This window comes from Pimephales promelas, chromosome 2, assembly GCF_988280905.1.
Source record: "Pimephales promelas chromosome 2, fPimPro1.hap1.1, whole genome shotgun sequence".
Classification (NCBI taxonomy): Eukaryota; Metazoa; Chordata; class Actinopteri; order Cypriniformes; family Leuciscidae; genus Pimephales; species Pimephales promelas.
The window spans coordinates 21,863,418-21,878,898 of NC_142770.1; the positions used below are offsets into that span (position 1 = coordinate 21,863,418).

The 15,481-nt window shown below is 36.6% G+C and overlaps 1 protein-coding gene across 4 annotated transcripts in view; it reads right to left on the reverse strand.

Moving 5' to 3' along the window:
• Positions 1 to 12,051: 12,051 nt before the first annotated feature.
• Positions 12,052 to 15,481, reverse strand: part of pcbp4 (poly(rC) binding protein 4) — a 104,689-nt gene continuing 101,259 nt past the window's right edge. For 3 of the 4 annotated variants that reach the window (XM_039668617.2, XM_039668616.2, XM_089117917.1), the window contains one exon: positions 12,052 to 14,234. In XM_039668617.2, coding sequence (XP_039524551.2) covers positions 13,880 to 14,234 — 355 coding nt within the window. In that variant the 3' untranslated portion in view covers positions 12,052 to 13,879. Of the gene's footprint in view, positions 14,499 to 15,481 lie in introns of all 4 variants that reach the window. The other variant, XM_039668618.2, reaches the window with a different exon arrangement.

Consider the following 15,481-nt stretch of genomic DNA (forward strand, 5'->3'; position numbering starts at 1 on the left):
GCATTCAGTCGTCAGTGTCACATGATCCTTCAGGAATCATTTTTAGGCTCTGTCCCGGAAGACACACTTCACGTGCACGTGTGGACTTGTGGGCTTAAGAGTAGAGTGGGTACGTCATTTTCATTGTTTCACTCAGGTTCCACTCCGTCTCTCGCACAGTCGAGCTCGTGAGTATTTTAAAGGCCCGGTCCCATATGGCACACACTTTCGGTCTTGTGAACTTACAGTTGCTAGCGTGTGCGCGTGTCCGTTAAGTCTATGAGACCGTTTGTCATTTTAGGTTTCAGGCGGGTGCTCACGAGGGCCCTCTTTGCGGGCGATATTATTATCAATGTTGAAAACAGTTGTGCTGCTTCAGATTTTAGTGGAAAGTTCTGGAAACCGACACATTTTTTTTCCGTGAAGTTTAAATTAACAGCTTTATTTAAATTGAAATCTTTAATAACAATGTAAAAGTGATTATTGATTTTGATGAATTTGCATCGTTGCTATAAAGGGTAACACCTTACTTGAAGGGGTGTGCACAAGACTGACATGACACCTTCATAATCATGACATGACACGTTATGAATATGAAGGAGGAAGCATGTTTGTGAAAACTAATCAAGTGTCATTCGCTAGTTATGATTTTTTTAAATGCAAAAATGACATTGTTTGAGATTGTCATGACACCTTGACATAAACCAATACATCATAACCTGTCTTTGTCATGACAACTTGACATTACTAAGACAACACACCCTGTCATAAACACAACATAGTAGATTAATTATCAAACTTAAGAACCCCCCTAGCTTTACTGGTTAACATTACATTAAACTGTCAGGTGCTTGGTTTTGACATTGGCTGTCTTGAGGCCATTATAACTTTTTAATGACAAATTCAATTAGTACCACTCTAATAAAATATTCATGATAGTTATAATGCCTCATGACAGCCAATGTCAAAGCCAACCACATGACACTTTAACTTAATTTTGTCAAGTTGTCGTGACAAAGACACTGACAGGTTATGATGTATTGTTTTATGTCGAGGTGTCATAACAAAGACATCTCAAAAAAATTTCATATTTGCATTAATAATGTCATCATTGAGCGAAAGACACTTAATGACAGTTGTCATAAACATGCATATGTCATGTGACATGTCATGATTATGAAGGTGTCATGTCAGTCTTATGCACACCCCTTCAAGTAAATTGTTACCATTTGTTGAGCATTGTGTCGTCGTTTTCATGACAACATCTCATTAATCTAATGCGTCCAGATGTTCTACTTTGGGTGTTGTCGTTTTTTTTTTTTTTGTTTGTTTTCTATTCTTATATTTCTCAGCGGTAATTCTTTTTAGATACGTATTGTAGTTATGCAGTTTATTTTTGAAAAACAAAACAAAAAAACAATGTTTGTTTAGTAGATCTAATGCAGATGTAACACATACTCCCACACAATTAAAAGTTTTAAATATGTTTTGACTGAGTGTGTATGTACATTTTATATATCTATATATATATATGTGTGTGTATATATATATGAAGAGTTCAGATGCAAAAGCCTCTAAGTGCCATTTGAAATTTTCTTCTAGAATGATCATTTTTATCAAGCTTGTATATTTAAGTTCAGTAATTTCACTTAAATGGCAATGAAGATTACCTATTAATTGTCATTTAAGTGAAATTAATGAACTTAAATATACAAGCTTGATAAAAATGGTCATTTTAGAAGAAAATTTCAAATGGCATTTAGAGGCTTTTGCATCTGAACTCTTCATATAATTACAATACATTTGTGGTATTGTCTCAAAGGCTTCAGTTAAGACACCATCAAATCCATTCGATTTATAGTTTTGTTAACACCAGTCTAACACTTTTAAGTTGCCTTCGGGGAAGTGCATGTATCCCATTTCTAATTAGAAGTAAATGTTAATAAAGAGCATGGTCTACAGCAGGGAGACTGTCCGAGGGGAGCTTTTTGAACTTATGATACAGCATTTTCCATTAACAAGCATGGGCAGTCTATAAAGCTGTTATTAACTGCAATTATGCATTGGCAAATCAATGAAATTACTGCTTTCAATATTGTTTTCCCCCTCTCTCTGCCATTGCACATTGATCTCTCCACATACAAATACTCTACCAGTACAACATTTGAAATAATAATAATTTAGATGTTTAAATATTTTAGAAAAAAGTATCTTCTGCTCACCAAGGCTGCATTTGTTTGATCAAAAAACAGAAATATGGTGAAATATTATTTCAATTTATTATTTTTTTTATTGTAATATATGTTAAAATATAATTTATTCCTCAGCATCATTACTGCAGTATTCAGTGTCACATGATCTTTTCATTAATCATATAAAATGCTGATTTCATTATCAATAAACTTTTCTGATTATCAATGTTGAAAACAGTTATGCTGCTTCATATTTTTGTGGAGACTAATACATCACCATTTAAATGTAGCAAGATTTTAAAAAAGAAAGAAATTAATACTTCAGCGAGGATTCATTAAGTTACGGAAGCTTTTTTCCTCCCCTGAATAAAAGTAAATAAATAAATAATTGCAACTTTTTATCTCACAATTGCGAAATATGAAGTCAGAATTGTGAGAAATAAAGTCACAATTCTGAGAAATAAAGTTGCAATTGTGAGAAAAAGACTCAATTGACTTTTTATCTCACAATTCTGACTTTTTTTCTCTCATAATTGCGAGTTTACATCTCGCAATTCTAACTTTATAACACATAATTGCAAGTTTATATCTCGAAATTCTGACAACTTTTCTCAGAATTGTGAGATATATACTCGCAATTGCGAGTTATCAGGCCAATTCTACAGGAAAAAAGACTAACTTTTTTCCCCCTCAGAATAGTTTAAATCTCAAAATTCTGACTTTACAACATGCAATTTCGACTTCATATCATGCATTTCTGACTTTATATCTCACAAATTTGCCACTTATCACGTAATTCTGACTTTATATCTCGCAATTCTGACTTTATATCTCGCAATTCTGACTTTTTATCATGCAATTCTGACTTTTTATCACGCAATTCTGACATTTTATCACGTAATTCTGACTATATCTCGCAATTTTGACTTTTTATCACGCAATTCTGACTTTTTATCGTGCAATTCTGACTATCACGCAATTCTGACTTAATATCTCGCAATTCTGACTTTATATCTCGCAATTCTGACTTTATATCTCGCAATTCTGACTTTATATCTTGCAATTCTGACTTTATATCTCGCAATTCTAACTTTATATCTTGCAATTCTGACTTTATATTACGCAGTTGCGACTTATTATCGCGCAATTCTGACTTTATATCTCGCAATTCTGACTTTATATCTCGCAAATCTGACTTTATATCTCGCAATTCTGACTATATCTCGCAATTCTGACTTTATATCTCGCAAATCTGACTTTTTATCACGCAATTCTGACTTTATATCTTGCAATTCTGACTTTATATCTCGCAATTCTAACTTTATATCTTGCAATTCTGACTTTATATCTCGCAATTCTAACTTTATATCTTGCAATTCTGACTTTATATCTCGCAATTTTGACTTTATATCTCGCAATTCTGACTTTATATCTCGCAATTCTGACTTTATATCTCGCAATTCTGACTTTATATCGCGCAATTCTGACTTTTTATCACGCAATTCTGACTTTATATCTCGCAATTCTGACTTTATATCTCGCAATTCTGACTTTATATCTCGCAATTCTGACTTTATATCTCGCAATTCTGACTTTTTATCACGCAATTCTGACTTTATATCTTGCAATTCTGACTTTATATGTCGCAATTCTAACTTTATATCTCACAATTCTGACTTTATATCTCGCAATTCTAACTTTATATCTTGCAATTCTGACTTTATATCACGCAATTGCGACTTATTATCGCGCAATTCTGACTTTACATCTCGCAATTCTAACTTTATATCTCGCAATTCTGACTTTATATCTCGCAAATCTGACTTTATATCTCGCAATTCTGACTTTATATCACGCAATTCTGACTTTATATATCGCAAATCTGACTTTATATAGCGCAAATCTGACTTTATATCTCGCAATTCTGACTTTATTTCTCAAAGAAAAAAACTTTCTATTCATGCAACATGGCATCATGACTTTTACTTAAACATATACGACACTTTCAATTCAAGTGGTGTGTTATCTGTACGTATTTTGAGCTATCCTATGCGTGTATGTCTATGCTGTTAAATGTCCGAGTGATTCCGCGTTTATGCCGTTAAAGAAGTCCGAGCGAAACGAAGCAAAGTGTAGATCTACATCTGGGGAGCCATATTTTTTTCCTCATAAATGCCATTGCTATAACAATTTATATAGACTCATAAATGCTATTAACCTCAGTGACGGGTAGGTTTAGGGATGGGTTTGGGGAAGGTCATATATATTTATACAGTAATGTAACGTTAAGTAAGCGGCGTTCATAAACACGCTGAAAAGCGATTATGTGTGTTGATCGCCAAAAATGGAAATACGAATTGGTGTGTCAATTTTCACAAAAACATGAAGCAGCACAACAGTTTTCAACCTCAATAATCTTGTTTCAAATCATCATATTAGAATGAAAACTGGAATAAATGCATCTTGAAATGTATTCAAATAGAAAACAGTTAATATTTCACATTATTACCGTTTTTTACCATCTTTTAGATCAAATAAATGCAGCATTGGTGATCAGAAGAGACTTCTTGAAAACAAGCAAACAAATCATATTTTTTTCTTATTTGGTGTACAAAAAATAAATATATTTAAACACTACACAAGCTGATGGATTTGGATTTTATCTATTAAAAGGCCTGAGATTTCCAAAAAATAAAATAAAAAAACAATTCCCATCCTTATCTCACAGGTATAATGGAGTGTACTCAGAGACCAGCACAAGAGCAGATCCAGGTCCAGGTCATTCCCCTCCTCCTGTTTCAGACCCTGTGATTGATCCCGTTCCTGTTGGTCCTCTGGGAGAGAAGCTTCAGAGGTGAGGAGTTTACAGTATTGGATTGAGGATCATCATTACGGAGAGGGTTTGGTCGTTCGGCACAAAGACGTGTCATTCAGCCTCTTCCTCTTTGCTGCAAATGAAGCTTCAGTTCTTCAGAAGGGTTGTGTTGATAACCAGGTCATTCAGTGGAGCCTTTCACAGTTTGTTTTGCATATAGTGAATGGGAAGGCAGTTTGTACATGACGTGTGTGTATAGCTTGATAAATGGGCTGTGTGCTCAACACGCTGGTGAATGAGCGTGAGGGACCGACCCCTGTGTTTAATCGCTTAACACGCAGACCTCTGTCTGTGCTGAAAACCCTCATTGTCGCTGATTGTAGGATTGCTGTGTGAGTTTCAGATCTGCCAGTGTGACTCACTCTCATAGACGCATAATTACAGGGACGGAGAACGAACCCACGTGCCTTTGTGCCGTCTCGTGGATCCAAATAATGGTTAGGAAGAGGGAAAATTCCTCTGTTAACTGCAGTCACTGTAACATCTTAAAGCATTTTCAGTATTCCCTGTCGAAACGGGCAGTATGTGCTAAACATATTTGAAGAGCTCATCATTTTTTTTATAGCCTTAATTTGCAGCAGGTGGTATTAAAGTGCTCCTGTTATGCTGTTTTAAAGGCTCTGTTTTAAAGGTCTCCTACAACAGGTTTACATGCATCCAAGGTCATAAAACAATTACATTTTCACATTATATGTTTGCAGCATCACCTCGTTTCTCTCAGATTCTGAAATTGCTCAATAGAGGATTCTTTTCCAAGAGCCTAGATCTGCTCTGATTGGTCAGATGGCTCAGTCTGTTGTGATTGGTCTACTCTGCTCTGATTGGTCAGATGGCTCAGTCTGTTGTGATTGGTCTACTCTGCTCTGATTGGTCAGATGGCTCAGTCTGTTGTGATTGGTCTACTCTGCTCTGATTGGTCAGATGGCTCAGTCTGTTGTGATTGGTCTACTCTGCTCTGATTGGTCAGATGGCTCAGTCTGTTGTGATTGGTCTACTCTGCTCTGATTGGTCAGATGGCTCAGTCTGTTGTGATTGGTCTACTCTGCTCTGATTGGTCAGATGGCTCAGTCTGTTGTGATTGGTCTACTCTGCTCTGATTGGTGAGATGGCTCAGTCTGTTGTGATTGGTCTACTCTGCTCTGATTGGTCAGATGGCTCAGTCTGTTGTGATTGGTCTACTCTGCTCTGATTGGTCAGATGGCCCAGTCTGTTGTGATTGGTCTACTCTGCTCTGATTGGTCAGATGGCTCAGTCTGTTGTGATTGGTCTACTCTGCTCTGATTGGTCAGATGGCTCAGTCTGTTGTGATTGGTCTACTCTGCTCTGATTGGTCAGATGGTCCAGTCTGTTGTGATTGGTCTACTCTGCTGTGATTGGTCAGATGGCCCAGTCTGTTGTGATTGGTCTACTCTGCTGTGATTGGTCAGATGGCCCAGTCTGTTGTGATTAGTCTACTCTGCTGTGATTGGTCAGATGGATCAGTCTGCTGAGATTTGTCAACTATTTGACCATTTTTTGTTTTATTTCATAGCATCTTTAAACTTATTGTGTAAAATACATTTCATAGCCCTATAGGCTCATATTAAAGACTGCTATCCGCTATTTACTTCATCTGCTATTTTCCTTCAATCCTAATCATTTATGAAGTGTATGATTAATTAGTATTTCATTGTTGCATTTTGATGAAAGAGAACCAAATCTTAACATAAAAGGAGAACAAAATCTCAAAATAAATCTTTCTAAAAAATGTAATAAACAATTTGGTTTGTCATATAAATCCCACTTTCTTCTTCATTCAATATTTGATTTATTTTTCTTTTTAGCCTGTACCAGTTTGAATCACATTAGCACACTGCAACATTTCATCATTCATTAACAGGTTACCCGAGGCCTCGTGCTTTTGATCGTCTTTTTGATCTTAGAGAAATGAGTCTATTATACAAACCTTGTTTTTTTTTTCATTGAACCTCTATACAGACCGAGTCCACACAGATAATGACGTGCAATTGTGTATCCATGATGCCGCTTGCCCTGGCCTTGGACAAATGAATGGCTGTGTGTGTTGCATTGGAGGCAAAAGGTCACTCTAATGTGAAGGACATCAAATATATTCGTCACAGAACTCTTGTGACCATTTTGTGATTTCAACAGTATGACGGTAGTGTTATTTTAGTTTTATTTTGAATTGGATAACATTTTTTTTTTTAAAGTTTTTGTTCATTTTAGATACATTTTTAGTAAATTGTATTTTTTTGAATATTCCTATTTAGATTTAGTTTTAGATTTAGTAAATTTTAGTTATTTATTCCCAGTGAATCATTTTAGTGCTTATATTGTTTGTAATATTTGTTTAGTTAAGTTTTTTTTAAACAAATATTTTTTCAGCTTAGTATCTAATTAGTACTAAATGATATTTAGTATCATTACTATAGTTTTTAGTTTTTATGTAAAAATAAGCGTAAAAGTAATAGATTAATAGATTTTATTTCAGTGAACGTTTATTTTCTTTTTTGTGATGTAAGTATAATAACCCTGCTTGTAAAATCACTTAATCACATTTACAGTGATGCTCTTACAATGGAATTATTGTGGGGTTTAAATGTAATAAACCTGGTCTGTGCAAAATCACAGCTATTTTCTATCTATATAATGGTATAAACTGGAAAACTTTAAAATATTGTAAACTATATAATGCATTCCCATATTTGTTTCTGTTTTCATCTTGCATTCCCTGAATACAAAAATTAGACATTTGCCTTTAAAACATTAGATTTTAAACTTGGTAGACATTGTGTCCTACAATATCATTGGATCAAACTTACATATAGACCATTTCACAAGATGTAAACGACACTGGTCCAGAAGCACTTCCTGTTTCAGTTTGTAACTGTTTTCTTTATTTCACATGTAAAGAAAACATCTTAAATATGTTTGTTTAACTTTTTGATTCAGTTTTAAATGTTCTGTTGGTTACTTTATCCCAGCTTTTATGTAGAAAAACTGAAACAGGAAGTGCTTCTGGACCAGTGTTGTTTAAATCTTGTGAAATGGTCTATACGCTACAGCTTACTAAATCCAGGGCAATATGCATAGAGTAAATCAATACAACTTAATCATCTCAAGAATATTTCCACGTTACGATGGGAGATTTGGCCTGTTAATAGAAAATGGTGAAGTTGCTGTTTTCAGTTTCATAATATTTTACAAGCTTTCACATTGCCTCTAGGGAAGGTCACAGTGGCCCTAAATCATTCTAGATAGCTTGAGGCTAAAAATACACTCTAGTTTCTTTTTAATGGCCTGAGCCGGATTTCAGTTTCCTGTGAATTCCATTCCAATTTCCATGTTTCCCCCCCCCCAATACATGGCACAGAGCATGAGCTTTTATTCGCATGCCAAACCCACGAGTGTTCGTTCCCACCACAGCCAAATGGCCATCACCACATAATTACTGGCTTCCGTTTCAAACCCGCTTTGTCTCCAGATTGTCTTTAATTGTTGGTAAATTGCAAGTATTATTCCACTCACTGGCTGTAGGAGGTTATTGTAGCATAATTACTCTTGTAAAGTGTGCGTCTCAGACCGTGGACGTCAATTGGAGGACGCCAAACCCGGTGTGTATTTCTTCCGCGAGATGTCACGGATTGCCGTGTGTGGGCATCAGCGAGTCCCTTTGTGAGAGATGTAGACTGTGTTTAGGCTGTCATTACACTCACCCCCACCCGTTCGGGACAGAAAACCCCGCCTGTAAGAATTTGTTTGTGTTTGAGCAGCTGCTGTGAGGTGTAAGCTTTATTCATAGACCGCTTTCATCTCTGGCGTCGTTGCATTCATTGGCGTGATGGCAAACCGCCATGGGCGGCACTCTCAGCCCAGGTTGCACTGGGATAGTAAGATAGAGGGGTGGCTGATGTGTCAGCATGTTATTATAGCTGAGTTTGTTTATTATACAGATGAATTTCAGCAATCTCTGTTGATATTCAGCTGTACTGCTCTCAAGGGGCCCTTCCTCAGAAATGAAAATACACCGTCTGCACTGAGTGACACAATAGAGACTTGTTCAAACAAAGTGGGATGTCTTATTTTCGACTGCTTGTTTTAACGGCCCACTGCGCTATGGCTTTTTAATTAGCTTTTGAGAGGATGCTAACCTTGTAAAAACGTAACATCAATGTTGACAGACCAGGCAAATCTTCTAATGAGAGTGCGTTGGCATTAATACTGCATAATGCAGTGTTTCTCAACTGGTGGTTCGCGAGAACGTTCTGAGTGTGTTAAGGTCTAGGGTGCAGTAACTCCAAGAGCAAGACTTTTATTTTGTCAGCTAGCCTAAATGCCTGAGAAAAACGTGTTGTCCTGATTCAGTAGCTGGTGTCAAATGAAATGTTGTCAGTGTCATTATTGTAACGCTATTTTCGTAGCTTGTTTCCTCAGAAAAACAAACTTTTCTGTCCGGTTATTCTGCGCTAGTAGCACTCACTCTTCAATTGCACAGTATGCAAATATGGCGGTACAAGCTATATATCGCTACGCTTTACAAAGTGCAAGAAAACTAAGCATGCAACTTTGTTAAGTCAAAAAAAATAAAAGTAATATACCAATAAATCATGTTACTGGTACATCATGTGTTAGCTGAGAAGGAGTTGTATGCTGGTATTATGTTCATTCTATTCATCAAGAGCAGTTGCCATGTTTCATGAACAGTTCATATTAGTATTGTGTATTCTCCATGGTAACTTGTTTCCATGACCCCAAAATACCAACAAAAACTAGTTTGGGACTGCTATTTATTTGCTTTACCACATGGGCCTTAACATACACATTCATTGGAAGAAATTGACTAAGTTAAAGGGGGATGCCACTTGTTTGTGTGTGTCAATTATTTTTGTGCTATACATAATTCATTATAAAAGTGCGCCGCAAAATGTGGGTCCCATGGCCAAACGAGTTGGCCACTGGCATAATGAATGCTAAGAAAGGCTGATTTGAAGCTTTAGCATTTTAACCTTTCAGGACAGATGTAGTGAGAGATTAGTGACGGTGTATGCTTCGGTACAAGCAATTTTAATGCTATTAAACACAAAAAAATGAAGTCAAATTCTTGTGAAAAATGAATCTAAACTGCGTGAAAAGATGATTGTCCACTTTCATGAAGCATTCTAGATTTAATCGAGTCAGTCTCAAATTACTTGTTGAAAATATCTAACTATTTTGCATAAAATTAATGATGTAACGGGGGTCCGTCAGTCCGTCAGTTGTTGATTGGATGGAGGCAGATCTGGGGTGTATTTTCCGAAAGCAACTATGGTTGCAAGTTCCCTTGTTATCAACATAGTTAAACGAATCTGTGTTTCCCGAAACCATAGTTCTAACGAACATTAGCAAACAGCATCGCAAAGTTGTGTGGATGGAACGGCAGCTCTTGAATATTTTTAATATATGAAGAGTTCCAGAGTGCCATTTGAAATTTTCTTCTAGAATGATCATTTTTATCAAGCTTGTATATTTAATTTCAATGATTTCACTTAAATGGCAATGATAATTACCTATTAATTGTTATTTAAGTGAAATTACTGAACTTAAATATACAAGTTTGATAAAAATCATTATTAAAGAAGAAAATTTCAAATGGCATTTAGAGGCTTTTGCATCTGAACTCTTCATATACAAATGTCATTTACGTCTCTTAGCTTGTCAAGAGACAAAGTGCCATTTTTAAAGAGTGAGCATGTGCTTACGTGTTCTAGTACATAAGAACGATTGTTGCGTCCCTTTTGAGCTGAGAGGTCCTGGGTTCAGATCCCGGACGAGCCCCCATTTGTTACGCCCCATGGCTCAAAAGGGACACAATCAAAATTGGGACACACGAGATAGCCGAATTTTAAAGCAAGCATTTTTTTAACAATAGTAAAACTATATATAAACAAAACAATGTCGGGACTAGCTTGAATTCTTCAACTATGCATGGTACTATGTTAGTGACGCAGTGAGTTACGCTGTTGTCAGGAAACGCACTCTTGAATTCGAACTTTGTAAGAAAGGGGCGGGGTTTAAGCGGATGAAACCATTCGAGAAGTCAATTATACATCGTCAGAAAAGTGTGTCGTTTAACTGGAAGATCTGTGTTATGACAAAAAAGTAAATAATGTGTGAATCATTCACAAAAAGATCTTTAACATGCATTTAGAAAATCTATTTCATGCCAAATTTAAACTTAAAATATATAGTTTTAATACTAAGCAATTGCAATCCCCTGGTTTCACAGACAGAATGCATTTTTAGGCTGTTTTAACTGAAAGCAACTGATATCTTCAAATATCTGCAGTGCCATTGTTTTGTCTCAAGATGTACACCAGTAATGTTTTTATTTTTAAAATGCACATTTATAAAAGCTACTCAAATGTCCTAATTGAACTAAGGCCTAATATCATTATTATATATGCCACGTTTGTGAAACCAGGCCTATTTGTCTGAAATGTTATAGTTTCTGATTCAATTATGTCATTACCAATTTGTTTTGCTTAAAAGCAAAGTTTTGAGATGCTAGTTGGTTTGGTCCTCTACATCACTGCTGTCTTTAATGATAATGTCGAATATGAATTTTGCTGTCTTGCACTACATTACTGTTGCTGCAGTTTCATGCAAGCAACACAGCACTGGAGGTTATCCAGTACACTGATCTTACCATAGTTGAGGGTCAAACACCCTAACCCATGGCAAAATCATTGTGATGTAATAGCCTTGAGTGGATTATTGCTTTAATAAAACACACATTGTACCTCAGGGCTTAGTTTTAATTGCTTGTTTATTTGAGGTCTTGAGTTTAAACTCATTTCAGGTTAAAAAAAAAAAAAAAAAAAAAAAAAACAGAAAAAAACTATAATAGATACATATTTAAAAAGACTGTGCATTATTAGTCACTGTGACTATCCCAGCATGCACACACTTAGCTATTAATGATAATGTTCCATTTCACGCGGCTGAAAAAGAACTAAAGAGACTGGATTACGTTAATACAGTATTGTTTTTATTCATTTTTATGGCATTGATGAATAAAACTAAAACAAGAGTTGCATTTATGCCATGGCTGACAAACGAAACCTCGTGTGAATCCAAAAACCAGACTTTGGATAATTCAAGCATCTGCACAGTTTTCAAACCTTGTCCGGCTATCGTGGAATTATCACGGTGAAGAGTGACAGTGCGTTTTAAAGCCACACGGTGTCATTTCGTAGAGTGTATAAGAGAGGGTGGTTATGTGTTAGGCTTTGGAATGGGAAATATGAATATAATATAACATATATTTATATATTCATGTATATTATACATAGCATGGTTCATAAATTTGAGAGCATCGTTGTCCTTGAATTCCATCTTTGCCAATAGCCCTTTCCCACTGGTGGTTTATTTAGGGCCATCTATGAAGCATGACACAGGATACCTCACTGAACCGCCCCCGAGATGTTTTGCATAGACGCCAAGTTAAATTCATGCAAATGAGTATGGGACAGACGTTTGAAAAGATTTAAAAAAAAAAAAAAAAAAAAAACGTTACGGTAAAGAAAAAATGACAAACACGAGTCAAGGTCTACCACGTGAATGAATTGTGTGAGTGGTCACATTCAATATTTTAGGACTCTCTAGTTTTAGAAAAATAAGTGTGATTATTTCTATATTAAAAAACGAAAAAAAGTCAGTCCACGTAATATACTCTGTGATTGAGCATAATGATTACTGTAGCTACACTTGAAGCATGTTTATGTGTAGATCTGCTATATTTTAGTACTTTCAGATGAATATTGCTCTTCTGCAGCACTGCCTATTTTTAACGCCATCAACAAAGAGACCTACGCGTTAGCTATCTTTGCTACTGTGTATGTGTGAGGGGCCAAGTCAACATGCAGCATTAGGTTCCGACAAGGGCAGTCACCATGCATAGTAGTCATTGTATGCCATTAGAAATGGTGAAAGAACCCCCCTGAAACAATAATGTTCATACTCAGCCATGGCTGAATTTGTTAGCCGTTTAGTATTTGGATATTTGTTCCAGAATTCACCGGGGCACCATTCACTTCCCATTTAAAGTAAAGTAACCAACAACCTAAACTAATGTCTTGTTCGAGGTTCCTCAAACACGTGTCTTTTTCAGGACGTATGTAACCATGATCGAGTGGAAGAAATTTCTGCAGCCGTTACAGAAAAAAACAAACATTGACTGTAAAAGAAACACTCCGCACAATAAATAAAATAAATAACATTTCAAAACGAATGTGAACAAAACGTAAAAATGTAACACAAAAGCAAGGTTTAGATCTTATGTCATTTTAAAAACATTTCTTTTTTTCATATTTTCGTTTTAATACATCATTTAAAGATTTCTAAAAAAATCAGGAAGTTGTATACAGAAGCATTCACAGACATCATTGTATAAAAGCTGATACATAAGAGATTAGCATCAGTCAACAGTGTTCTACGTTATAAACTCTTTGCGGGAATATTTCATTGTTATCAATAAATATGAGTAGACAATAAACGCGTGTAAAGATTTCGGGAAAATAGGAGATTAGGAATAGTCTATGGCTTTAGCGGCTACCTCAGCCAAAAACATCAACAAACAAAACAAAACAAACAAACAAAAAAAAACGTTAATTTATGCCATTATTTTCATACCGTTTTTCAGGACAAGTTACTGAAAACCAAAAAGAAAACAAATTGGTACCGTCTGTTTCTACACAGCTACATCAGGCTAGAAGAGAATAACCCTCAAAGTATTCCTCTCCTGTTTGTTGTCTCGGAAACAAAGGAGGTACTGGCTAGTTCCTCTCGGCGAACTTCAGTAGGGCGCAAACTTCTGTCGCTCTGGTTTCTTGATGCCGTTGGCGGAGGAGATCTTGGCGGTGTAGGAAGCCAAGGTGCCGTGGGCAGGGGCAGCGGCAGCGGCGGCGGCGGCGGCAGCTTGGGCAGCAGGGGCCGAGAGTGCCAGGAAGGGGACGGATTTTATTCCCAGGAGGCTGGAGAGGGGGAGGGTATAGGGGGCGCCCAAGATTGGAGCGTGGGGCAGGCCGCCCATCGCTGCCAGGGCTGCGGCAGAGGACGATGCAGGGGGAGCAGTCTGGGTGAAGCTCATGTTGAGGTCTACAGGGGTCGACATGGAGGAGGACTGGGCAGTGGATTTGGCGGTCTCTAAACTGTATGAGGGAGGGAAGGAAGGAGGTGGAGGAGAGGAGGGTGGAGGGACAAGGGAGGGGAGCCGGATGGAGAAGGGTTAGAAGGTTAAATAAAAGACATGTTAAACAAAAATTGAGAGAGATAAAAAAAGAATCAAAAAACAGAAACAAAAAAATCATAAGAGAGGTGTGTTTTGCTGGTGGTTGCAACAGATTATTTGAGGGGGGACCTTGGCACTCATGGGAAAGGAGCTGTTTAATTCAGGGTGATGGCTTGGGTAGGGGCTTTGGGAAAAGAAACAAAATGATTTCAATTTTTAGTAGCATTTCCTTTATCTTTAATCAAAAAGATGCATTTGTCAACATGGTACTCATTGCAAATGCATGTAATCAAACGTGCTCTGCCATTAATGTATTTCGAGGGCGTAGAACTGATTTCTCGTTATCACGAAGGGGGTGTGTTCAATATGCAGAACGTTCTGATGCAATGCACTGAAACGAGACGTCTGTCTCGTAGGAAGTATTCTTAGAGAGTGACGCTGATTGGGGGTGACGTCTCCAGACTTCTTCTAGGGCATGAATAATCATGTTTGATTTTTAATGGCTTGGACTAGTTAAGCAGATATTCTGACGCTAGAGTGCCTTGGGTTGCTCCGAGATCATCGTTTTTTGTTGCCGTCACTTGGCAAAAAAACCAAACTGATAGGAATTCAACTGATGAAAAAACAGTAAAATCAATAATATTAAGACAGAAGAAAAACAACAAAAGCTTTCTTAAAATATGCAGGAAGCCTGAGTAACATATTTCAAATAAAATAATGAGGGGCTTCTCAGAGTGAGTTTGACATTCTGCACCGGTCTGCTTGTTGAACACACCTGAGACAAGCATAAATATTTCATTCAAGACCCAATTATTGCTCTCTTGTCGACTTGCTGAGCCATAATATGCTAGAAGAATTAATATATAACTTTGTACATGACACTGCATCTGTTAGAAATCTTAATTTATTTGCTAGCCAATACAGAAAAATGCAACAACTGATTGTTAAAGAAGCCACTAATTTGAAGTGCGGTCTTATTCAGTTTCTTCATTAGTTTTCATTAATTGATATGCTCCGGTCAACAGAATAACTGATTTGAACTCTTTACTAACAAGAACTATAAAAATGGTCTTGTGGTTTGAATTGTGTATGTGTGTTTTGCAAATTCTACCTAAGGTTAATTGAACTGACGTTATAAAACGATCTTTTCCATTAGCAGAATAAAGA